The sequence below is a fragment of the Octopus sinensis genome, linkage group LG2 (genome assembly GCF_006345805.1).
Source record: "Octopus sinensis linkage group LG2, ASM634580v1, whole genome shotgun sequence".
Lineage (NCBI taxonomy): Eukaryota > Metazoa > Mollusca > Cephalopoda > Octopoda > Octopodidae > Octopus > Octopus sinensis.
This window is the reverse complement of record NC_042998.1, coordinates 68,405,624-68,433,574: the sequence shown is the minus strand read 5'-3', so window position 1 is coordinate 68,433,574 and position 27,951 is coordinate 68,405,624. Positions and strand designations below refer to the sequence as shown.

Here is a 27,951-nt window from a genome sequence, read left to right as displayed (position 1 = left end):
TCCTCTCGTCTCTATATAAATACGACAACCTAATTTCGCCGTCACTCCTGGCACGATGTCGACGAAGGAAATCTCTAATATTATTCTGAAGAAAAGCAGTGGCGGTAGATTATCCAGTCATGAAATACAACTATTTGTCAAAGATCTTTCAACTGAAAACTATGTGACAAAGGCACAAATAGGTAAGATATGTGTTCATTCTTAATCGTCAACAAGTTTACTGTTTCTAAATTTTAATTTAAAAATTCCAGGACTTTAAACTTGTTAGGGGAGAAAAACAAAAACAAAAAAAATATACTTTTTTCCTTTTGTTTATTTTTTCCTGGTACCTCTCAGTGGTTTATAGGTTTCTATCGCAACCGTAACTTATACAAAAGTTTTTTAATAAATAAAGAAAAAGAAAATGTTTGGCGTAACCACAGTTATGTGCCTCTGTCAATTTGTTTTTCTAATTACATTCGTTTAACATTCATATTTTTAAACGAAATGTTGGGAGATTCGTTTTGCATAACGTCATTGGCGAGGGTAAAGAATACACTCACCCGGTGTTTAGAGTTACGCAGAAAACGGGTTGTTTTATTATTACCCACAAGGGGCGAACATAGATGGGACAATACAATCTGATGATGGGGTCAGACACACGAATGGGTTTTTACAATAAATCGAATTTTTATATCCTTTAGACTTTGCTTCCTTATAACTCTCTTTAAAAATCGTATTTTTTAAAAAAATGATGTTAGCGGAGGTAAAGAATACGCACACCACCCGTTTTCTGCGTAACTCTAAACACCGGGTGAGTGTATTCTTTACCCTCGCCAATGACGTTATGCAAAAATACTTTTTCGAGGGTGTAGATTACATATAGACTTGAAACCAATAAACAAACAAAAAGTAAAACGTGCTTAAGCTGCAGGAATTGTCATGTGTGTCAGTAAGACCATTTCTACACCCCTACCATATTAAATTCCGATAGAATCGTCATCTACAATCTCTGAAAAGTATGAGTAGAAGAGTTCATTAAAAAATATCAATTTTTCTGAAAGTTATGGGGTAGCAAAATCTGAGATGGGGTACACTTGTGTAGTTGTGCTGATAAAATCGACTTGTCCCCTTTCCTCAAAGTTGCTGGCTTTAGTTCTATCAAACGTATTATCAATGAGGTTTAAGTAGATATAAACAATTAAACCGAAGGATTGCCACAGTTTTAATAGGCAATTAACTGTATACAGTTATCTTCGCCATCTGAACGGTATCTGTAGAAAATTTCAATGAGAATATGCGTTTTTCGGGAAAGTTACGAAGAAACAAAATCGCGAGTAAGGAACAACACTTGTGTAGGTATGCGTATTTTTATTTATTTCAAGTAAAGTCAGCTTTAACTGAAGGCACTCACGAGATAATTAATTGAATTAATTAGATTTAATAACTGGGTTAATATATAGATCCACGCCCAGGTGGCAAGAATGGAAAAAAATATGTGTAACAGGTGTAAGGCATCGTATATTGAAGGAATATGACGAAAAAAAAGCGCGCTGAGAAACTGGGGGTGGGGAGGGGGCTCGGAAAATTCCCACGATCAACCGTAGAGGATCCGAGCAATAAACCTCAACGCCCGGTTTCAGTTAAACTGCAACCGCAAAATGTGGGAGTAGTTAGGAATCTAAATCGTAGGAGACAGACACTCACACAACTACAGTTTTATATATAAAGATATATCCCCCTCAAGCCGGCTATTTTCATGCTAGAAATAACAGCCAAATCTCACTAAACACAATGAAATGAATTGTGTAATGAATCTACTCACCTTTCTGCAAATATTTCTTTCGGAGTATTTTCCCCACATCAATATGAAATTAAGGTTTTTTTAAAATTATTTTATTTGAAAGTTACAAAAAAATATGAGTTTTGTCGAGCACTGCGTAGTACCTTGGTCAAGTGTCTTCTACTATAGCCTCGAGGCAGCAAAAGCCTTGTGAGTGGGTTTGGTAGACGGAACCTTTAAGAAGCCCGTCGTATATGTATATATATATGTGTGTGTGTGTTTGTCCACCCAACAATATTTGTTGTATATACATTGCATGAGAAGTATTTAGAGTCTATTAGACGGTTTCTGTTGCGCGCCTGCGACCGGGCGTTGAGGTTTATTGCTCGGATCCTCTACGGTTGATCGTGGGAATTTTCCGAGCCCCCCCCCCCAGTTTCTCAGCGCGCTTTTTTTTCGTCATATTCCTTCAATATACGATGCCTTACACCTGTTACACATATTTTTTTCCATTCTTGCCACCTGGGCGTGGATCTATATATTAACCCAGTTATTAAATCTAATTAATTCAATTAATTATCTCGTGAGTGCCTTCAGTTAAAGCTGACTTTACTTGAAATAAATAAAAATACGCATACCTACACAAGTGTTGTTCCTTACTCGCGATTTTGTTTCTTCGTAACTTTCCCGAAAAACGCATATTCTCATTGAAATTTTCTACAGATACCGTTCAGATGGCGAAGATAAGGCTTAGATCGGAATCTCATGTAGGAAAGAAAAAAAAAAGAAGAATCGACGGGTGTCTACTCTTACATAACTGACATGCAAAAATGGGCACCGCTAATCGAAGTCAACGTCGATTACTGTCAATCAGTTAATTCTTTAAAAATGTAACAGAAGTTATCGATAAACTGTGAACGTTAATATTTATCATATATCCGCCCCTCCCAGTTTTTGCTCTAAAAACACCTTTTAATAAGTGCCAAACTATAAACTCCGTTAACTTCAATTCAATTGAAGTTAACAAAAGTTAAATGTAACGGAGTTAGTCCGATAATGAATTTCAAAGTTAACTTAAAAGTTAAATCGTTAACGAAAATGTCAATTTCGTTAATTAACGGATTAACGTTTTGGTGACCAGGTTTACTATCAAGCATTACATATACACAAACACATGAAGATTTGAAAAAAAAAATATGTAATGTTAGAATGTGTTGACGCCCACCAATTTTTATCGTACATTAAATTCTCAAATGCAGAACACTGGACTTAGGAAGCATGAAGTTGGAATTTCTCCGTTTTGACGGGGATTTTTCAGATTTCTCTTTTCCCTGCCCATGGAAATGCTCTGGACCATTATTAAAAAAAAATTAAAATTTGCGAAAAATAATCCTTCCCCCCATCCTCCTCTCTCCGGACCGATTTTGGTCGATTTTATGGGCACTATATACAGTGACTTTTTTGGGGTGGGGGGCACTACGCACTCAAAAACTTTTGAAACCTTTTCGTTAAAAAAAATATTTTCAAACGAAAATGTGTGATGAAAGGAAGATTTGGCTGTTGTTTCTAGCATATCCCATGACCTTGTTTCTGATGTTTTTGAACATTTTCGCTTCATTAAAAGAATAAGCTCATGCTATTAAGAAAAGATTTTTTGAAAATCCATGATTTTTATCAACACTAGAGCTTACCAATCAATGGGATATGTTAGAAACAACAGCCAAATCTACTTTAAATCACATTTTTGTCTGAAAATATTTACTTTTTTTTTTACCAAAAAGGGTTCTCCTATAGTTTATAAGTGTGTATCCTCCTCCTCCTCATCATCATCATTTAACGTCCGTTTTCCATGCTAGCATGGGTTGGACAGTTCGACCAGGGTCTGGGAAGCCAGGAGGCTGCACCAGGCTCCAGTCTGATCTGGCAATGTTTCTACAGCTGGATGCCCTTCATAACGCCAACCACTCCATGAGTGTAGTGGGTGCTTTTATGTACCACCTGCATGAGGGCCAGTCTGACGGTACTGGTAACTGCCACGCTCAAAATGGTGTTTTTTACATGCCACCTACACGAGTCAGTCCAGCGACACTGGCAACGGCCTCGCTTAAACAATTTGTTTATGTGCCAGTAAGGCAACACTGGTTACGACCACGCTCAAATGGTGCTTTTTATGTGCCCACCGGCATGGAAGCCAGATGGATGCTCTGGCAGTGATCCCGCTCGGATAGAGCTGTTAGCACTCCACTGGCATGAGTGCCAGTCATCGAATTTGGTTTTCATATAAACATGCGATATGTTTTTCATATAATCATGCGATATGTTAGAGTTTATATCAATACCTGTGATATTAGTTGGTACTAAAAGTAATAAATTTCTGGGTATTTATCAAGATACTTGAATAAAGTTATACATGTATGTATATTGTTATAATTGTTTTTTTTAAAAAATAAATAAATAGACATAATATAATGTCTAAAAGTTGTTGAATACCACTTCTTGATCATCTCCATTTTCTTATTGCCGTATAAATTAAGAATAAAAAAACTTTTTACCCTCACCCTTTTATTACAATCAGTAGTGTAATTGCAATGCAATGAAAAAACACTTGTGTATTAATAATTGGGTTTTCTACCAGCAGTATATTGGATAGATATTAATCCCTTAGTTGGCTGGACTCACAACCTCTAACCCTCTTGGAATTATATATATATATAGTGTTAGGTATCGTGTACAGAATTGAATATTGAGAAAAAAGGTCGACAGATTATTGGAAAAAATCTTTTTATTTATTCATTATCATTAGCGCTTTTGTTTGTTTCTGGAACTTGTGAAACAGAATTTTGTGAACATACAAACAGCTTGTTCATTTATATAAAACTGATGTTTTTTTTTTTTGCGGGGGGGGGGTGTTTAGAAGAGGAGAAAATTGTTTTTGTTTTTTTGGATGAGCTTCCATGATAATGGATAGATAGATAGAAATATAGGTAGGTAGATAGTCAGGCAGATAGGTAGAGAGAATGAGAGAGAAAGGGGAGCCCCTTCCTATTCACCATTCATTTATTTATTTATTTAGTGACCTCTTCAAAAAAAAAAAAAATAGGTGTAATGTGGTCATCACTGAAAGTCTTTTTGCTTTCTTTCTCTCCTCCCTTCTTTCTTTTCTCTTTTCTTCCTTTTTTCTCCTCTTTCCTTCTTTTTTCCCCACTTTCTTTTTCTCCTCTTTGAATTATATTTAGAATACAAAATGTACTATCTCTGCTTTACTTTTAAGCATTTGATTTTGGAGTGAATTTTTTGATGAAATGTAGTTCTGAACATTCGTAGAGAGGAGCCACATTTGGAATAAAAAATGCAAATTCTCCAGTTTCCCTTCAAACATTCAATTTTGGAGAGACTCCCTTGATGAAGTGTGTGTATGTGTGTTTGGGAAGTGGGACTGAACCCAAACCGAGTGGTTAGGAAGCAAGCCATTTAAATCATACAGCCTCACCTGTTTGTACATTCACAAAATTCTATTTGACAAGTTCGAGAAATAAATGAAAATGCTAATAATAATGAAAAAAATTAAAAAAATTTTTTCCAAAATTCTGACAACCTTTTTTCTCAATATATATATATAGATGCAGGCATGGCTGTGTGGTAATAAGCTTGCTTTCCAACCACATGGTTCTGGGTTCAGTACTGCTGCATGGCACCTTGGGCAAGTGTTTTCTGCTAGTCTCAGGTTGACCAAAGCCTTGCGAATGGATTTAGTAGACAGAAACTGAACGAAGCCTGTCGTGTGTATATATATCTATGAGTGTGTTTGTGTTTGTCCTTCCTCAACATTGCTTGACAACTGATGTTGATGTGTTTACATCCCTGTAACTTAGCAGTTCGACAGAAGAGACCAATAGAATAAGCACCAGGCTTACAATGAATAAGTCCAGGGGTTGATTTCTTCGACTATAAGGCAGTACCCCAGTATGGCCACTGTCAATTGACAAACAAGTAAAAAAAAAAATAGAATATGTTTTAATACTTTTAGAAAATCAGTGACTGTCACCCTTCTTGTAAATATATGATAAATATACAAGGGAGTGCTAAAAAGTTTATGGTTTTAAGGGTGTCACAAAAGGCCTGGTTGGGGGTTCAATCTTCTGAGTTCTTTCACAGAACTTAGAAAAACTGAAGGCCTGGTGCAATAAGTGCTTGAATATGAGAGGGGAATATGTTGAATAAATTCATAATTAACTGATCCTTTTTCTCAAGCTTAGTATTTTCTTTTACCCAAAGCCAGGAACTTTTCAGCACCCCACCCTCGTATACTCTGCAAAAAGGATTACACAATTCTAAATAATATTAAATTGTTTTTATAACTCATTACATAAGCATGCACACATGTATGTTTGCAGGTCTGCATGTTTGTATGTATGCATGGATGGATGTTATCAGACAAGTCAATGAGAGTGCCTTGGTTGTTCAATGTGCAAGAACTAGCTGTTAAATTTCCCTTAAATCTTTGGTAGACGTTTTGGAGTTTTGGAATAGTTGTCTATGAAGTTCTGTACTTCTTGGGAAGGGAAAGGATCATTTTTACCTCCCTCCCTAAGAAATGAAACTGGAAATATTGTTGCTATTTGACAATAGGCGCAGGAGTGGCTGTGTGGTAAGTAGCTTGTTTACCAACCACATGGTTCCGGGTTCAGTCCCACTGTGTAGCATCTTGGGCAAGTGTCTTCTGCTATAGCCCCGGGCCGACCAATGCCTTGTGTGTGGATTTGGTAGACAAACTGAAAGAAGCCTGTCGTATATATGTATATATATATATATAAGTGTGTGTGTATATGTTTGTGTGTCTGTGTTTGTCCCCCTAGCATTGCTTGACAACCGATGCTGGTGTGTTTACATCCCTGTCACTTAGCGGTTCGGCAAAAGAGACCGATAGAATAAGTACTGGGCTTACAAAGAATAAGTCCCGGGGTCGATTTGCTCGACTAAAGGCGGTGCTCCAGCATGGCCGCAGTCAAATGACTGAAACAAGTAAAAGAGTAAAGAGTAAAAGAGTAAAAGAGTATATCCTCGCAAAGTGTCCAATAAATGCTCCACCCATTCCTTTTTTTTTCTTTCTTTAGATTCCTGTTTTCAACAATTAACTAGAATTAAACATTTTAGCAGTAAAACAAAAACTCCCTCTAACAGGGAAGAGATATTCAAATACAGAGAGAGAGAGAGAGAGAGAGAGGAGAGAGAGTGAATAATTTAGTAATTAAACATGATTGACATAAATATTTTCCACATTATACACACAGAGAGAAATATACTCGCACAAATTAACAGGGACACAGACAGACAGTGAGGGAGAAAGAGAACAGGAGAAATGTTAAAATGTCTCATGTGAGCATCAAATCTGTGTTGCCAAATGGGCAGCACCAAGCTGGTTGTACCAAAACATCCTGTATCCACTTGAACAAACCTGTTTTCTTGTTTCAGTCAAATTACCGCAGCCATGCTGGAGCACCGCCTCTAGTTGAAGAAATTGACCCCAGGACTTATTCTTTGTAAGCCTAGTACTCATTCTATCAGTCTCTTTCTGCCGAACTGCTAAGTTACGGGGACATAAACACACTAACGTCATTTGTCAAGCGATGGTGGACACACACACACACACACACATATAGATGCAGGCATGGGTGTGTTATAAGAAGCTTGCTTTCCAACCACATGGTTCTGGGTTCAATACCACTGCGTGGCACCTTGGGCAAGTGTTTTCTACTAGTCTCAGGCTGACCAAAGCCTTGCGAATGTATTTAGTACACAGAAACTGAAAGAAGCCTGTCATGTATATGTATATATATATATATGTATGTCTATGTGTGTGTTTGTGTCTGTTTGTCCCCCCTCAACATCGCTTGACAACTTGTCAAATAGAATTTTGTGAACGTACAAACAGGTGAGGCTGTATGATTTAAATGGCTTGCTTCTTAACACTTTGGGGTAACATTGATTGATTAATTAATTACCCTTTATTATTATTATTATTATTATATATATACGACGAGCTTCTTTCAGTTTCCGCCTACCAAATCTATTCAAGGATTTGGTTGGCCTGAGCCTATAGCAGAAGAGACTTGCTCAAGGTGCCACGCAGTGGGACTGAACTCAGGACCATGTGGTTGGGAAGCAAGCTTCTTACCACACAGCCACTCCTGTGCCTATATGATCAACTTCAACAAAATACTTTTAACCAATTAAAAATACAAAATCTTAGTAACAAAGAGAGCAGAGAAGGTCATATCTGGAATGAAGTGGTATAGAACAGCAATGGGGTGATACAAGAAAGACAAAATGGGTCAAAGTGTGCATTAAGACCTGTCACATTATTTACCATAAAATACTTAAAATTTTGCAAGATAATACATTTTGTTGCTGATATGGAAGATAACAGAAGTTCCCATTTCTTGCGTAACCCAGATTATTTTAATTTTTTAATTGCATTTTTTTCAGCAGGTGTAAAAATGATGGCTGGAGGAATTAGTAGAGAAAAAAATTGTTAATGTATGGGGGATAGAGTAAGGTGAGGAGAAAAGGGGTTGCACATTGTAGGGCTGAGAGGAAGGAGTGTACGTCAAATGAGTAAGGGGTGGGAGCACATTGTAGAGCTGAGAGGAAGGTGCGTATATCATATGACTAAGGAGTGGGAGCACATTGTAGGTCTGAGAAATGGGGTTGCAGTGCAATAGAGCTGTAAGGAGGAGGAATATATTATAGGCCAGGAAGAGGAATATGGTTTAGGGCAGAGAAAAGAGGGACACAGGGCACATATTGTAAAGATGGAATCGGGGGAAACACATTGTCGGACTGGGATAAGTAGCATAAACTGTTGAGTTGGGAAAAGGAGCAAATGTTGGGTTGGAAGGTGGTGGCACAATGGGCATATTACAGGGCTAAAAGGAGGAGGGGTCACAGAGAACATACTGTGTGACTGAGAGAAGAAGGGATACAGGGTACACATTGCAGTGCTGGGAAGAGGGGCTACACATTGTAGAGCTGAGAGAAGTGGCACACAGTTTAAGACTGGCATAGTGCTTGTGTGTCTCTGTATGTGTACGGTGTGTATGTATATGGATCTTTTAACTTAGCTGTTCGGCATAAGAGACTGACAGAATAAGTACTGGCTTTGATTCGTTTGCATAAACTTCTTCAAGGTGATGCTCCAGCATGGCCTCAGTCTAATAACTGAAACAACTAAATGGTGAAAAACAAAGCCTGAGCACGTGCCTTCTCTCCCTCTCTCTCCCTTGTTTTTTATTTCCTTTCTTTGAAGAGGCATGGAGACAGGGACTGAGGTCATTTGGCATTATGCTAGGCTTGAGAAGAAGACCCATCAAGCCAAGTAAACCCACAGTCATGGCAGATACTGGTGTCATGCAAATGGCACTCATGCCGGTGGCACATAAAAGCACTCATTACTCTCTTGGAGTGGTTGGCGTAAGGAAGGGCATCCAGCCATAGAAACCATTCCAAAATAGACTGGAGTCTGGTGCAGCCTTCCAGCATGCCAGCCCTGGTCAAACTGTCCAACCCATGCTAGCAGGGACAACGGATGTGAAATGATGATGATGATGTAGTTGGTAAGGCCCGCAATTTTTGGGAAGGGGGCCAGTCGAATAGATCAACCCCAGTATATAACTGGTACTTAATTTATTGACCCCGAAAGGATGAAAGGCAAAATCGACCTTGGCAGAACAGGTATATCATATATATTGATATACTTACATGTTGTGTGTAATAGATACAGGTGTCGCTGTGTGGTTTAAACGGCTTGCTTCCTAACCACTTGGTTTTCGGTTCAGTCCCACTTAGTGGCACCTTGAGTAAGTGTCTTAGCACAATTGAATTTCATTAGTAGAAACTGAAAGAAGCTTGTGTGTGTGTATGTGTGTCTGTCTCTCCATCTGTTCTTGTTTTGACATTGCGAGATAGTCGTAAACGAGTATCACTGTCTGACATGCAGTGTCATTCATTTCCAATATATTGCAAAAGCTTGTTTGGCCTAAGAAGAAATATTACCTTGCTTGGAAACAGGTGAAGATTGGCAGCAAGAGAGATATCTAGGCAGTGACACATATTCCAAGTGTGCCAGGTGTGTGCTGCACACCCTTCAAAAATGACAAATCCATTATAAATACTTTACACCTCTGCGGGCGTAAGCTATTAGGTGCAGGAGTGGCTGTGTGATAAGTAGCTTGCTTACCAACCACATGGTTTCTGGGTTCAGTCCCACTGCATGGCACCTTGGGCAAGTGTCTTCTACTATAGCCTCGGGCTGACCAAAGCCTTGGGAGTGGATTTGGTAGATGGAAACTGAAAGAAGCCCGTCGTATATATGTACATATATATGTATGCGTGTGTATATGTTTGTGTGTCTGTGTTTGTCCCCCCACCATCGCTTGACAACCGATGCTGGTGTGTTTACATCCCTGTAACATAGCAGTTCAGCAAAAGGGGCCGATAGATTAATTACTGGGATCGATTTGATTCGACTAAAGGCGGTGCTCCAGCATGTCCACAGGCAAATTACTAAAACAAGTAAAAGAAAAGAATAAGAATATGAATATTAGACTTACTCATTAATTTAACGAGAAATATTTATGGAAACCTTTTCTTATATCCCTGCTTGAAATTTGGTGGCATTATGTGTGACAGTACTCCCAATATAACACCCACCATATGCCCCTGTATCTAGGCATAGAGAAAAACCCTTGATAAACTCTTGATAAACTCTTTCTCACCCAAACAAGCATAAAAAAGTAGACATTTAAACAGTGGTTGCCAACCTTTTCACTACTAAGGACTCCTTTTATTTAAATGAGTTTTCCCACAGACCCCTGGATATTGAAAGGTCTTTTTTTTTTTTATTTCTACTCTAGGCACAAGGCCTGAAATTTTGGGGGAGCGGGCAGTCGATTAGATCGACCCTGGTATGTAACTGGTACTTAATTTATCAATCCCGGAAGGATGAAAGGTAAAGTTGACCTTGGCGGAATTTGAACTCAGAATGTAAAGACAGATGAAAGACTGCTAAGCATTTCACCCAGCAAGGTCTGTCAGCTTAACATAACATGTTCATGGACTTCCAGTACCACCTTTAGGGACGACCAGGAGTGTGTGGCCCACAGGTTGGGAATCATTGCATTAAAACAATGATGATGCATATCTATTTGCATAAATGATTTTGTATGCACTACCTGAACTGTAGCTCAGGTCCACATTCTGAAACTTAAGTTCAAAAAATATCTTGACAAGTGTATTGTATGTACCATTTCTAATTAAGAAATGTTGTATGAGATTAAACACTTTGTCAGTTACAGATATCAACTACCTTTACTCTTATGGCGTGCCTAAATAAATATTTTAAATAGATAATTTACTGTATAGATAATGTCTAGAATGAATAGTATTAAGTAAAAGTTCAAGGTTTTGTGGTGTTTTACATCAGGTCAGCTTTTTCATAGGTTAAACAAACTTATGATCAACTATTAAAAATGGCCAAAAAAACTGTTACTCATCGGTTACGATGGATGAGTGTTTCAGTTGATCTCACAGAACAGTCAGCTCATGACATTAATGTGCAAGTGGCTGAGTACTCCACATACATAAAGACCCTTGCTGTAGTTCTCGGGGTGATTCGGCTTGATGTCAACCACTTTACTGGGTTCTTATTATGTGGCACTAGCACCAGTGCTTATTTACCTTGCATGAGCACCAATACTTTTTACATGGCACCAACACTGGCGCTTTTTTATGTGGCACCAACATTGACAGGGTTGGCCAGTAACTAGCATGGCAAAAAAGCCTCCTCAACTGGGAGGAGGGAGTAGTAGTGAGGGAGATGGTAGACTTGTGCCATACATACATGATGATTGCTTCATCTTGAGAGATGATAGCTGTCCCATCAACACACACACACCACACCCCATCACACAGCATAATCATTCTGTTGACAAGCCCTTAGATGACAAGACCAGCTGCTGACTGACAGGGCTTAAAACACAAGTGACAGATATTATTCAAGTTTCTTCTATATCTTCGCCCTTGCCTGGGGTAGGTCATTCTGTTTTAATGCCTCATTAACACACACACCAGTTTGATTTCCACTCATTTACTTTTTTTGTTAATTCCAACATTTTCGTTGCTTTTTGCAATGACTATTGAAGGGGTTGCAAGAAGCAATGAAAATTATAGAAAAAATAAGTAAGTAAATGAGTGAAAATCAAACCAGTGAGTGTGTTAATTAATATGGCATTGATACAGAATGACTCTCCTCAGATACAATAAAATATGTTTCAACACACAAATTCACATAAAGAATCTTGCAAACCCAATACAAAAATGAAATATATAGGCACAGGTATGGCTGTGTGGTAAGTAGCTTGCTTACCAACCACATGGTTCCGGGTTCAGTTCCACTGCATGGCTCCTTGGGTCAGTGTCCTCTACTATAGCCTCGAGCTGACCAAAGCCTTGTGAGTGGATTTGGTAGACGAAAACTGAAAGAAGCCCATTTTATATATATATATATATATATATAAATATATGTATGTGTGTGTTTGTGTCTGTGTTTGCCCCCCGCCCCCCCCCCCATCATTTCTTGACAACCGATGTTGGTGTGTTTACATCCCTGTAACTTAGCGGTTCAGCAAAAGAGACCGATAGGATAAGTATGAGGCTCATAAAGAATAAGTTGGGGCGGGGGTGGGGGGTGCGATTCATTCGACTAAAGGCAGTGCTCCAGCATGGCTGCAGTCAACTGACTGAAACAAATAAAAGAATAAAAGAAAAATATATACAAGGTGTGATCAACAAGTATAAGGACTTTTGCCATAGTAACAAAGATAAAGCATATGAAGTGAAGCTATTTTACACAGATAGACCTAGAACTCGGCTGTGCATACATTCCAGCTCACTTCTGCTGTTTACAGAGTGCTTGTAAGGAAGGTGTGTGGCGTGTGACCTTTGCATTGACCATGATAAAGTTGTCATGGGGATACCTGCTCAAAGGCCAATGTGATGTTGAAGAAGGTTTATGGAGAGGAGTGTATGAGCTGCACACAAGTGTACGAGTGGTTCAGACGTTTTCAAGATGGCTGTAAAAATGTCAATATTGATGAGCGTTCTGGGAGAAATGCTTAGCGGTATTTCGTCTGCCGTTATGTTCTGAGTTCAAATTCTGCTGAGGTCGACTTTGCCTTTCATCCTTTCGGGGGTGATAAATTAAGTACCAGTTACATACTGGGGTTGATGTAATCGACTTAATCCCTTTGTCTGTCCTTGTTTGTCCCCTCTATGTTTAGCTCCTTATGGGCAATAAAGAAATTGAAAGAAGCCCCTCATATGAATATATATATATATCTTTGTGTGTCTGTGTTTGTCCCCCCATCACTTGACAACCGATGTTGGTGTGTTTACATTCCCATAACTTAGTGATTTGCCAAAAGGCTGATAGAATAAGACCAGACTTACAAAGAATAAGTCCAGGGGACAATTTGCTCAACTAAAAGGCAGTGCTCCAGCATGGCTGCAGTCAAATGACTGAAACAAGTAAAAGAGTACACACACACAGGGTGAGTGGATGGCAAATGAATAGAGATTCTCCATTAGATCTGTTCCATTGGGGACTGGTTAGCTCCCTTGCCTTGATGCCAGAGAAAATGCATCCAGGTCTATCTGGCAAGTAGTTGTCAATAGGAAGGGCATGCAGCCATAGAAGCTCCACCAGGTGATGTGTATGCATCCCAGTGTATGAGGATAGTGGCTCCTCACAAGAAATAACTTCGTCCATGATATCCCCACCCTTGCAACTCGTACCAGCATAGAGAACAGATGTAAAATGAGGATGATGCAGATTATGCTGATGACACTTATAAACTTTTGTTTTCAGCAATACTATTGATAAAATAATTTTTTTTTTTTAATTTCAGGTGCATTGCTGATGGCAATCTACTTAAAAGGTATAGATGTTGATGAGACATCCTTCCTTACTGATGCCATGATCAGCTCAGGATCAAGGCTGAGTTGGGATCCGAATTGGAAGGACTGCTTAGTTGACAAACACAGCACTGGAGGCATTGGTGATAAAATTAGTCTTGTCCTGGCCCCTGCTCTTGCAGCCTGTGGCATGAAGGTGAGATGTACTTTAAATACAAAAGAACCCTTTGTCTTCTCCCATCTTCCCAGTCATCTTATAGTATAGACCAGGAGTCATCAAACTTTTTTCACGACAGGCCTGATAACTGAGAGAACGATGAGTGTGGGCCGCATAACCATTTTGTTCAATACAGTGAATATACAAAAAATAAAGACACCCAACATATTTATTTACCAAAAAGTTATCAAAGAAGGTAACGTTAGCAATAAGATAATTATATCACAACCAGTGCACACATATCTGATTTTCACAAACTAAGCAGGAAAAAAAGTCAGTGAGATTTGTGAAATTGGTGTTTAACTTTGAAGATGTCATCAATATTTGTTTTGGAATTACTGCATCCAACCAAGAGAATTGCTTTGAAATGTTCACATTCTTCATTTTTGAAAATGTTTGTCACAGACATAATTTGTTTCAAACACTGATGCCATACCAGAGGCAAATGAACTCCCATTGCAGGTACTTACACAAAGTGTACAGTGCAGTGGCAGGCTGGATGAACTGGCCTCGCTGGCCATATCTGGCCCATGGGCTATAGTTTGGTGACCCCCAGGTGTAGTCAGTTTGGTTCTGCTATTCATTATTCTTGATGCTTATTGAAAGTATAAAGGGGTAACTATATTCTTACAATTCCTGCCCCTCTTGTCATCACCATTCTCATCACAACCTTTATTATCACTGCTTTTATTATCACCCGCATCACTGCTCCCCTTGTCTCATTGCACCCCTCACCTCACCGTGCCTCTTATCTTGCTGTCCCTCTTTTCTCACTGTCCAATCTCAATCACCACTCACTCTCATCATCTCTAACCATCAATATCACCTCTCATCCTTTTGGGGTCAATAAAATTAAGTATCAGTGAAATACTGGGTATGATTGAAAGTGTCAGCAGACTAAGATGACACTTGTTTATTGGGCACACTTCAAGAACCCTGTGAAGAATTCTTGCAGTTCCAAGCAGTGCTGATTTTTGTAGCTGTTCTACCTTTATTATTGTTGTTGTTGTTGTCATCGTCGTCGCCACCGCTGCTGCTGCTGCTATTTTTTTTGTTCAGTAGTTTTACTTTTATCACATGCTTTCACTGCACTACCAAATGCTACTCTGTGTGCCTTGGGTGCGTGCTGTGGTTTGTTGTGATGCTCTTATTTTCACTGTATTGAAAATGTTTTACATAGGATGTGTGCAGTGCCTAGTAGTGCTATTTTCTGTATGTTATATATATTTGTAAGTCCTGGTGTTTTTGTTATGTATTTGTCTGAATTTGTTTTTATCATACCAATACACCTACTCTGATAGGAATTGATACTGTTTTTAGACTCCACATTTGAGTTACCTCTATTTCCAGGTCTTTGTATTTTGAAATTTTCTCCATTTCTTTTAGATAAACATTGTCATCTGTTGGTATTAATACATCAATTAGAAAGCATTTTTTTTCTTGATGATCTCTGACAACTATATCTGGCCTCTTGGCCTTAATTTCTCTATCTGTGTGTATATCCCATATCCCAATAATAATAATTTCGTTTATTTGCCACAAGGGCAAAGGATGAGGGGGACAATGCAAAGACAAAGCGTGGGGTATTACATATCCCATAGTATGGTTGCTTTCTTATTTTCTATTTTTATTATAAACTCTACTGGCACTGATGTGCCATAAGATGGGCTTGTCTGAGGTGCATGCAGAGTGACGAAACCATTCTGCATGCACTCATTCAGTGTCTGGGCATTGCTGACTTGTGGGGTTATGTCGAACAGATATTGTCACATGTGGGATGGAACCGTCTCTCATCTGAATCTGTAGTGATGATTGCCACACCACCCTCTATAAGTCAGGCAGATAAAGCAATTTTCCTTTGCCTGGTGCCTGTGGTGAGAGAAGTTGTTTGGTAGACAAGGCCTGAAAGACATAAGGACAGATACATTCATCCTTGGTAGGGGTCTCATTGACTTCACGTAGCACTTGAAAAGGAAATTGAGAGTAGAAAGAGAAGTGCTGTCTTTGAGTGAGTTTATTGAAAGTTGCAAAAATGGCAAGAGTAGATGGTACCTCTTTAAGTGTAGACCTGTAAGCTGGAGAGAAGGAATTGAAGAGTCCATTTGCTCTTGGTGTTTCAGGGAAATCTTGAACACTGGGCTTCCTTAATTATCCTTAGAAGCTTTCCTGTATCAGAAGGGTTACATCTTTATCATCCTCCCTTTTATTTTATTTTATTTTATTTTATTTTATTTTATTTGTATGCTATGGACAAGTCCCTTCTTCTACAGCATATGCTTTCTTGCTTTCTTTCTTTCTTTCTTATTTTTTTTTATCATTTCATTATATATAATACCCCACACTTTGTCTTTGTATTGTCCCCCTCATCCTTTGCCCTTGTAGCAAATAAACGAAATCATTATTATTATTGGGGTAGCTTATCTTGTTCAGGCTATATTATTAGCATTATCCTGCATATGAGTATTTAAAATCACTTCTTTAACTTTCTAAGATATCGTTATGCTTCTAAAGCAAACTTTGTTTGTTTGTTTATGTTCATCGTAATTTGAATTTTTTATTATTATTATTATTATTATTATTATTATTATTTAGGTTGATGCCAGTGCTGCCAGACTGGCTCCCATGCCGGTGACATGTAAACAGTTCCATACGAGGGTAGTTGATGCCAGTGCCGCCTGACTGACTCCCGTGTGTGTGTGTGTGTGTGTTGATGCCAGTGCCCCCTGACTGGCTTCTGTGCTGGTGGCACATAAAAAGCACCCACTACACTCTCGGAGTGGTTGGCATTAGGAAGGTTATCCAGCTGTAGAAACCTTGCCAGATCAGATTGGAGCTTGGTGCAGCCTCCCAGCTTACCAGTCCTCAGTCAAACTGTCCAACCCATGCCAGCATGGAAAGCAGACATTAAACGACAACAACGATGATGATGATGGTTATTGTTTTTGTTGTTGTTCTTTTTGTTTTTATTATTTTTGCTTCTTTGGTGTTATAAAGACATTTCTTTATTTCAGGTACCAATGATGTCTGGCCGTTCTCTCGGTCACACTGGTGGAACCCTAAATAAACTTGAATCAATCCCAGGGTTCTCTGTCAATCAGTCAAAAGAGAATTGTAGAAGGATCTTGAATGATGTGGGATGTTGTATCATGAGTCAGACCATAGACTTGGCTCCAGCTGATAAAATCTTGTATCAATCTCGAGATCAGACCAACACTGTTTCTGAAATGGGGTTGATTACAGGTGAGTTTACAACTCAGACATTTTCTGCCATTGTTCTCTATTGAAATTAGAAGAGTCCTCTCTGAGACACGAGTTTCCTCTTCATTTCTCGCAATTCCCCTTTATTGCAAGGAGAATTGCTTCCTTGTTGCAATTCTCCACTTCATTTCCTGTCACTCCTCATTATAGTAATTAGAAAGCCTTCTCCAAGACATTAATCTCTGCTTCAGTTTCTGCTACTTTCCATTATTGTAATGAGAAGAGACCACTCTCAGATAATAGTCCCTGCTTCAGTGTTTATATCTGATATGGCACCCTTGCTGGTGGCATGTAAAAGCATCCATTACACTGTCAGAGTGGTTGGTGTTAGGATGTCCAGCTGTAGAAACCATGCCAAATCAGAGTGGAGTCTGGTGTATTGTAAAAAAACAACAACAAAAAAAAAACAAATGTGTAAACCAGACCATGTTGTAACTTTATTCAACTGATATATTATTCTATATGCATTTACATAAATTTGGAATATATATATGTATATATATTAAGGACATTACTACACATAAATGCCTCACACTATGAGGGACTCTTAAAGTCAAAACTAGCATAATAAATACAGTGTAGTGTGAGGCATTTACATGTAGTAATGCCCTTAATATAAATATTTTTAAAGGGAATAATTATTTTTCCCTTATGAGGTTTTTCACGCTAACTACTTGATAAATTCTTATAAAGATTTTATCTTATTTTAATACGTTTAAATATTTGTTGTGCAAGATTTTTTTATGTGAAGTCGTGTGTTGAAACAGATATTGTTATATTTCGGAATGGTCAGTTTATATATATATATATATATATGTATATGTATATACTCTTTTACACATTTCAGTCATTTGACTGTGGCTTTGCTGGAGCACCACCTTTAGTCGAACAAATCGACTCCAGAACTTATTCTTTGTAAGCCTAGTACTTATTCTATTGGGATCTTTGCCAAACTGCTAATGTTATGGGGGACATAAACACACCAACATCAGTTGTCAAGTGATGGTAGGGGAACAGGCTCACACACACATGACAGGCTTTCAGTTTCCGTTTCCCAAATCCACTCACAAGCCTTTGGTCAACCCGAGGCTATAGTAGAAAACATCTGCCCGAAGTACCATGCACTGGGACTGAACCCAGAACCATGTAGTCGGGAAGCAAGCCATGCCATATTGACATACTACATGGCCATGCTATATTAACAATATAAATAAGGAATACTATGAAGTTGCATAGCATTACCTTTTAATTCTTTAATTTATATACCGCCTTACTTCGACCAACACGTGTTTCAGTTATGCCAATTAGTAACTGCTGCAACTGCAACCCTACTATAAAACGGGTGTTGTTTCTTCAGGATCTTAACTTCATATCACTCGATTTGGTCATTTAAAACTTTTCTTTTATTCTACTCTGTGAGCAAACTGGTAATCATTGTTGAGTAATCCCTTACTTTTTACAGATATACTGGTTAGCCAAAAAGTAGCTTTACAGTTATCATGTAGGCACTTTAAAACTTTCTTTTAAAACATTTTATTACATCTAAATTTCTATCTTATAAAACAAAAACAGAGCTTCACAAAATTAACTTAATTAGCATAGAATAATGGTTTCATATTTCTTTTGTAATAAAGATTGGCCACCCTGTATATATAATACATATATATATATAAATTATAATTTAGGGTATCTAAGAGATACCACCACGCTGGAAATAGCAGCCAAAACTTGACTCTGAAACCACATTAAATGTTCATACAGCACCAGGAGAGTTTATTTGCTAGTTTATTTTGTCTCTTGTCTTCTCTCTTGGTGCTGGACTCTTGGAGTTAAGACTATTGAAAAGGTTGCAAGACGCAATGAAAATTTTAGGAAAATAAAAATAAGAAATAAGTGGAAATTTTACTGGTGAGTGTGTTATATTATAAGGCACAAAAAGAAAATGACTCTCCCCAGACACAACAGAATATGCTTCAACACACAAACTCATATAAAGAATCTTGCGAACCAAATCCAGAAACGAAATATATATATATATATATATATATATACGAGACCTTTGGTATTATGTTATGCTCAAGAAGAAGACCCATCAAGCTGAGCAAAATAGCAGTCATGGCAGATATTGGTGTCATGTAAATTGGCACCCGTGACGGTGGCATGTAAAAGCACCTCAGTGTCACACAAATGGCACCCATGCCAGTAGCATGTAAAAGCACCCATTACACTCTCAGAGTGGTTGGTGTTAGGAGAGGCATCCAACCGTAGAAAACCATGCCAAATCAGACTGGAGTCTGGTGCAGCCTTCCAGTGTACCAACCCTGGTCAAACCGTCCAACCCATGCCAGCATGGACAACAGACGTTAAATGATGATGATGATTTGTTGTGTGTGTGTGTGTGGCCTGCTCTTGATGTTTTGTGATGGTTGCAAGTGAGCATCACTGTTGTACATGTGAATTTGTTTATTCCCAGCTGTGTGGTAAGAAGCTTGCTTCCCAACCATATGGTTCTGGGTTCAGTTTCTCTGTGTGGCACCTTGGGTAAGTGTTTTCTACTATAGCCCCAAGCTGACGAAAGCTTTGTGAGTGGCTTTGGTAGATGGAAACTGAAAAAGCTCGTCGTATGTGTGTGTGTGTATATATATATATATATATATATATATATATATTTACACACACATGTGTGTGTGTGTGTATATATCTGTGTTTGTGTATGTGTCGGATCTTTACCTTTTTACCTACAGATTTAAAAAATAATTTTTTGTAACTAAACACATTCAAACTTCGGAGACTGGTAGAATGTGTCTTATAAAACATGTTTTACTCTTAGCATTTTTGAGTAAAACTTATATTTACAAAGTTATTTCACCTTAAAGTTGTCGTATTTTGGTAATTTCAACCAATCACTGATGTGTATTCAGCTGAATAAAATTACTGCTGTTGTTTGTCAACAAGAACTTCTGGTGGTGTATATTTCGTTTGTCACTGTTATTTATGACAACCCTAACCCTAACCCTAAAACACTAAAACCTTAAAACCAGTACAAACGCACAAACGATGTCATAAATAACAGTGACAAACGAAATATACACTGCCGATAGTTGTTGTTGACAAACAACGGCAGTAATTTTGTTCAGCTGAATACCTGTCATTGATTGGTTGAAATTACCGAAATACGAGAACTTTAACATGAAATAACTTCGTAAATATAAGCTTTTCTCAAAAACGCTAAGAGTAAAAGATGTTTTATATGACACATTCTACCAGTGTCCAAAGTTTGAAAGTGCTTAGTTACAAAAAATTAATTTCTAAATCTGCCGGTCGAAAGGTAAAGATATGTGTGTGTCTGTGTTATCCTCCATGCCAGCATGGAAAAGTGGACGTTAAATGATGATGTTATGTCATTGCGTTTTAATTGGTGTCTTCTTTCTATTCATCTATTTTACAGGTTCTATTATATCAAAGAAAGGAGTGGAGGGCATTAATGGCCTTATTTTGGATGTTAAATATGGCAAAGCTGCTTTTATGACCACTGAAGAAAAAGCTAAACAACTTGCAGAAAGAATGGTAAATATCAAAAATGTCAAAATATCTTTAAGTTAGATGACTGCAGCCATGCTGGAGCAATGCCTTTAGTTGAACAAATTGACTTCAGGACTTACTCTTTGTAAGCCTACTACTTATTTACCGGTCTCTTTTGTTGAACTGCTAAGTTACAGGGATGTAAACACACCAACATTGATTGTCAAAAGACAAATACACACACACACAATTCCAAGAGAGTTAGAGGTTGTGAATTCAACTAACTAAGGGATAATATCTATCTTATATACTGCTGGTAGAATACCCACTTATTAATACACAAGTGTTTTTTTCATTGCAATTACACTACTGAGAGTAACAAATGGGTGAGGGTTCAGCTTGCATGGGGCACCAGCAAGCTTGCAGCCAGCCCTGTCAACTGGAACTTTGTTGTAACCAACGGTGCCAGTTTGCTTGAAGAATTGTGATACAGAAGTAAAATTAGAAATATAGGATAAGTAACCTTTATTTAGTTCAGGGATAAAAACCCATCATTAGAAGGGAACAACTTAAATATAGGATAAGTAACCTTTATTTAGTTCAGGGTCAAAAGCCCATTGTCAGAAGGGATCAGCTTAAAGAAGTATAGGATAAGTAAGCTTTATATAGTTGAGGGACAAAAGTCCATCATTAGAAGGGAACAACTTAAAGAAATATAAGCTTAATGTGATCCAGCCATGTGGATTTGTTGTAACGGCAGTAAACCTGCTTTGTCTGTTCAGTAGTAGATGGTAAAGGCACATGCCTTAGTGGTAAGGGTAATTGGTTTTTGATTGTAAGGTCCTGAGCTCGATTCCTGGCTGCAAGTTGTGTCCTTAAGCAAGACACTTTATTTCATATTGCTCCTGTCCAATCAGCTGGCAAAAATGAATAGCACTTTGTATTTCAAAGGGTCAGTCTTGTCCCAGTCGGCATCATGCTGAATCCTTCTGAAAACTACATTAACAGTACACATGTCTGTGGAGTACTCAACCACTTTCATGTTTATTTCATGAGCAAGCCATTCCATTGATCAGATCTGGTGGAACACTTGTGGTCATAACCGAGGGAATGCCAGGGGCGATGAGTGAATGTAGTTGCTTGCCTCAAGACGACAATGACCACCACCACCACCACCACCACCATCACGGTCAAAGTAGAATCCCTGTCAGGGGTGTGCCAACTAGGTTGCAAAGCAGGCAGTGCCTACCTTCAATAAAATAGATCGATAGCAACATTTTCCTTTTATGGCAAAATATGCACCTAATTCAACAAAATTATGAAAGTTACTCTGATCACTATGCATAAAATGCAAAATATATATTTTTTTTGTAGATTAGGTAGGCATAATTCACCTCTGATTTTCAATCTCAGTATTTAAGCTATGCATAGTACTGCTGGAGTATATGTGCTGCGTACACTCCTACAACAACGTTTTCTTTATGTGCTCTAAAGGCAGAAGTAAATCTACCTACAACTCAGTCACATGCCTGTGTTTCACTTATTTTTTTTGTGTTTTACTACATAAAGATCACCAACTACTCTGAATAATTACTGATGGCACATGTCTGATAATTGTATTGTTAGAAAGTCTCTTTCTTCATTATTTGTTATTTTAAGTCTATTTTTTTTTAATGATTTCGTATTTGATGCTTCACCTATCTCCACAAAAAGCAAACTTTTTGTAGTAATTCTTGGTATCAAACTGGTAAGATTGTTGAATACGAAGACTGGAAATGAATGGCCATAAACAGGCCTTACTCTTCTAAGAACAAGGGTATGGTATCCATCATTAGTTGTTTTAGCTGCGAACTTTGCTGATCAGGAGTCAGGCCTGTTTAACCCTTACCCAACAATTATTTTGAAAATAAATGTATTTTTTCAGACATATTTTTTAATTGCTTTATTTTACTATGTTTTGAATGGTGATTTCGAGGTATATTTCAAACCTTATTTATTATGAATTTTAATTCAATAATATTGATTTTAAATTACCGCTTTGGGCAGAAACGAGTTAACCCGTTTTTAGACGAAGGAACTCGTTTGCTGTCGATTTTGGCGAGTCTATCTTTTGACGAGTTAACTCACCAGAGATAGAAAAAAACGATTTCGGTCAAAACGCATATATTCGTTTCTGCCGGGTAAGGGGTTAAATATCATTCCAAAGTCTTGTTTTCGACTGGCTGGCAGGATGATGGAAATAACTCTGAGTAGTAATAAGAGCGAAAGTTATTACCATACTTTCCTTCTCAAAAAAGTAAGGTGAGATTTTGATGTTTTTTAGGTGGAAACTTCCTGCAAATTAGGAATTAAAACAAGAGCTGTTCTAACTAAGATGGATAATCCATTAGGGAAAATGGCCTCTAATGGAACTCTGGAGATTATAGAGTCAGTTCAGTGCCTGAAGGGAAATGGTCCAAAGGATATTATGGAACTTGTAACTCATCAAGGTGAGAAAAATTTCAGTATTATAAAATGAATTGCTTCCACTTTTCTTAAACACTAATAATAATAATATTGGTTTCAAATAATATTAATAATCATCATCATCGTCGTTTAATATCCGCTTTCCATGCTGGCATGGGTTGGACAGTTTGACTGAGGACTGGTGAGTCAGAAGGCTGCACCAGGCACATGTGCCAGTGAGGCGACACTGGCAACGATCACACTCGAATGGTGCTTTTAATAATAATAAGCAAAAGGGCTGATTGCTACCTAACTCAGATACCAGGAAACCCCAAAATGGCAGAAATTCAAAAGATAGTGCTCATGGGAACTGTCCTTATCCTACGTAAAATACTGTCTATGTAATCTCAAATTTTAAAACAAACATAATTTTTTTATGGTTTTTTAAACATTCTCTAGAACAACACTATGTACAAGACCAAATATATGGCACCCTAGGCATAAAACCAACTTGAATATCTAACTTGTCTCTTGAGGTCTCTGGGTGAGACTTGGAGCTAACTTGTACAAATGTAAAACAAAAGTCAAACATAAAATAATAATAATATTATGTAAAATGCATCATCTGAACGTGGTCGATGCCAGTGTCCCCAGACTGGCTTCCATGCTGGTGGCATGTAAAAAGCACTATCCGAACATGATTGATGCCATTCCTGTCAGACTGGCCCCTGTGCCGGTGGCATGTAAAAAGCACATACTACACTCTCAGAGTGGTTGGTATTAGGAAGGACACCCAGCTGTAGAAACATTGTCAGATCAGATTGGAGCCTGGTGCAGCTGTTGGCTCTCCAGACCTCAGTCAAACCATCCAACCAATGCCAGCATAATAATAACAGTAATTTCAAATTGTGCTCAACTGGTACTTATTTTATTGACCCCGAAAGGATGAAAGGCAAAGTCAACCTTGGCAGAATTTGAACTCTGAACGAGAAGACAGATAAAATGCCTCTAAGCATTTCGCACAGCATGCTTGCCATTCTCCCCAGCTCACCACCTTTAATAATAACTAACAATAATTTGCATTGACTTTTTGCATTGAAATAAAGCTGTGTTGTTACTTGTAGCCTCAAATATGTTATAAAAATTGAACTCCAATCATTTGCATTTTAAAGCTAACTAAGGAGTCTCTGTACGGGAACTGGATCTGCTAGAAACAGACACAACAAATCACTCTTATTTGTATTTCTTTGTTACTTCTGCCATTTCTATAGGTGCTCATCTTTTACTGATGATGAATAAGGTGGAAAGTTTAGAAGAAGGACTGAAGAGAATGCAGGGGTCAATAAATGATGGTACCGCTCTCAAGAAGCTCCAAGAAATGATGGTGGCCCAAGGAGTTGAAAACACTATTGCTCATCAACTGTGTCAGTCTGAAGATACCTGGCAGATGTTTACTGAACAAAACAGGACAGCTAAATACATTACAGAATTTAAAGCCGACAAGGATGGTAATTATACTTGATTATTTCTCTGGAATTGTAGCATCTTCAGATTACTCAAATTCCAAATATTGTGTGTGAGTGTATGTACAAATGTGTAAAAAGTGGCACTCTATCACTTACGATGGCACATATTCCAGCTGATCTGATCAGTGGAAAAGACTGTGAAGTTAATGTGCACGGGGATGAAATCTCCACAGACATGTCCACCCTTAACGTAGTTCTGAGGCAGATTCATTGTGACAGAGTGTGACAAGGTTGGTCCCTTTGAAATACAGGTACTACTCATTTTTGCCAGCTGAGTGGACTGGAGCAATGTGAAATGAAGTGTCTTGCTCAAGGACACAGTGAACTGCCTGGAATGGAACTCGGGATCTTACAATTGAAAGCTGAATATGCTAACTGCTAAGCCACATACTTTCACACAAACACATATAGACACATGTGATACAGAAATATACATGACACATAAAACACACTTAACTACACACACACAAACACACATGCACACTCGCACACACATACACACAGATATGCATGCACACAGATACACATGCACATGCATACACACAGAAATGTGCACACATGCACAAACATGCAGATGCACACACAGGCACATGCAAGGACACATGCAGACATACATGCACATACATATGCACAGACACATATGCACACACACAGATGCACAGACAGATACACACACACACACACACACTGATGCATGCACTAACACATGCACTGATGCACGCACTGACACAGATAAATATATATGTGCATACACAAATACACACACTTACAGACAATTACTCAAAGTGTCTTTCTGTAGAATGGAACCAGAATCTTCATGGTCCTGAGGCAACCGTCTTACCCCACATAATGTTCATATCCAGAGCTGTTTAATGATAGTCCCCCACCATAATGGAACCATAATAAATCTATATTTTGCAGGTTACGTCCAGGCCATTGATGCCCTGTGTTGTGGTAAGGTGATAGTGAAGTTGGGTGCCATGGAAGTGAAAGAAGTTGAAGATTATGGAATTGGAATGGAATTCTGTGTGACTGTTGGAGATTCTGTTTCCAAAGGTGAGTAATATCAGATATTTGTGTTGTAGTAGTTGTAATGATGTTGTGGTGTTAATGCCTGTACTTATGTTTGAGCCAGTGATGTAACACATTGATATTATTTGTATGTGCTTGTGAATACATCACCGTCGTTTAATGTCCGCTTTCCTTACTGGCGTAGGTTAGACGGTTTGACTGAAAACTGGTAAGCTGATAGGGCTGTACCAGGTTTCAGTCTGATCTGGTAAGGTTTCTATGGCTGGATGCCCCTCTTCCTCATGCCAATCACTCTGAGAGTGTAACAGGTGCCACTGACCTGACATTGGCATTGGCCATGACTATGGTCATACTTGGCTTGACAGGTCAACACAAGCACAGTATATTGCCAAGGGTCTTGGTCACCTGTCATTGCCTCTATGAAGTCCAACTCTTGAATGGTGCTTTTTACATGTCACTGGCACAGGTGCCTTTGACCTGACACCAGCATCAGCTATGGCTCTAGTCTCACTTGGCTTGCAAGATCAACACAAGCATGGTATATTGCCAAGGGTTTTGGTCACCTGCCACTGCCTCCATGAAGCCCAACTCTTGAATGGTGCTTTTTACATGCCACCAGCACAGATGCCAGTCAGATGGCACTGGCATCGGCAATGACTACTAATTCATGGCCACGACACAGAATTAGAAAACTAATGTGCATGCTTATATGTGTGTGTATACGTACATACGTTATCGTTTTTTTAAATTTTAATTTTTTTTAAGCATTTGCTCGTTAGAAGGTTTTTAGACCACTGAAAACGTAAGAGCTACTAGAATAAAATGGATGCTAGATACAAGTGAATAGGTGACGTTGTACATTAGACTTAAAAGACTGTATGTCATATTGAAGAGGAAAACAAGACTATGGAAGAGAATTCCAAAGTTCTGAGGTGCGAGGGAAGAAACTAGTACTGTAGGAGGTTGCACAGTCTACTGATGAGAACTGGATGCAAGTCTAGTTTAACATCCGTTTTCCATGTTGGCATGGATTGGACAGTTTAACATGGATCTGGCCAACAGGGAGCTGTCCAGACTCCAACTGACTGTTGTGGCATGGTTTCTCTGGCTGGATGCCCTTCCTAATGCCCACCACTTAGCAGAGTGTGCTGGGTGCTTTTTACATGCCACTGGCATAGGTGTATTTATGCGGCAGTGGCTCGGGTGTGTTAACACAGCACCTACATGGGCGCTTTTTAAGTGGCACCGGCACCTGAAAGGACAGTCCTGTACCTTCTGATAAGGATTTTGTAACTACTGCATGGGGCTATTATAATCTGTGCTAGTTGTTACACCTTCAATATTAACTCAATATTTAACTTCATAGCATAATATTTATGGTTGCAGCAACCAGCCTCTGAAACAGCTGTAAAGTCAAGAGTTGATTGCATTTTGTAATTTGTATATGTAGCTGTTATGATGTAAAATATGACAGAAAATTCAAAATAATGGTGAAAGACATGTACTACACTTAATGGAATGGGTAAATTACAAATACAGATAAACCCATTTCATCATCCAATTTTCATTATAGATTCTTTAGGATTTAAGCAAGTTGGTATCCTTCATCAGGAAAGCACCAAGTTTCACAACTAAAAGCACATAGGATGTTGGAAAAGTCTTATGACTGAAAATGAAGAAGACAAACGCAAAAGACTCATTCCCCTGCCCCCATCTATCTTTCACATACACATGGAAAATATTAACATAGATAGAAATTAGAATATTGAGTTATATATTTGTTTGTATATGTATTTATATTTTTGTATATTTGCAGGTCAAACCTGGGTAAAAGTTCACCACAACAACTGCAGTGATCGTGAGCTGACAGATTTCAGTGAGGAAATCCAGTCAGCACTAACAATAGGCTGTGACAAGGTTTCTGAAGGTGACCTTAAAAGGATCAAAGAAGTCATCATAAGCAAGTTATCATAACTTAGATAGCATGGCTTGATTGGAATTCAAAAACAACAAATTATATTAAATAAATATATAGAGACATGTTAAAAATTAAAACCACCGATCAAATTTATATTTTGTAATAATTAAAATATAACCTTTTTTATAGACATTCCAAATTATAAAGATATGTTAAAATCTGATTTCTGTCTTTTGTTACATTGTTGTTCAAAGTGGCAGAATTGGTAGCACATCGAGTGAAATGCTTAGTGGTATTCCGT

General features: G+C 38.3%; 1 protein-coding gene across 1 annotated transcript; it reads left to right on the top strand.

The window, feature by feature from the left end:
* On the top strand, positions 1–27,873 carry LOC115229996 (thymidine phosphorylase). The gene is made up of 8 exons (XM_029800249.2): positions 1–182; positions 13,726–13,928; positions 16,961–17,189; positions 20,656–20,774; positions 23,053–23,218; positions 24,446–24,682; positions 25,622–25,756; positions 27,549–27,873. Exons 1-8 carry the CDS (start codon positions 56–58, stop codon positions 27,704–27,706), a joined length of 1,374 nt encoding a protein of 457 aa, XP_029656109.1. The 5' UTR covers positions 1–55; the 3' UTR covers positions 27,707–27,873.
* Positions 27,874–27,951: the final 78 nt, after the last annotated feature.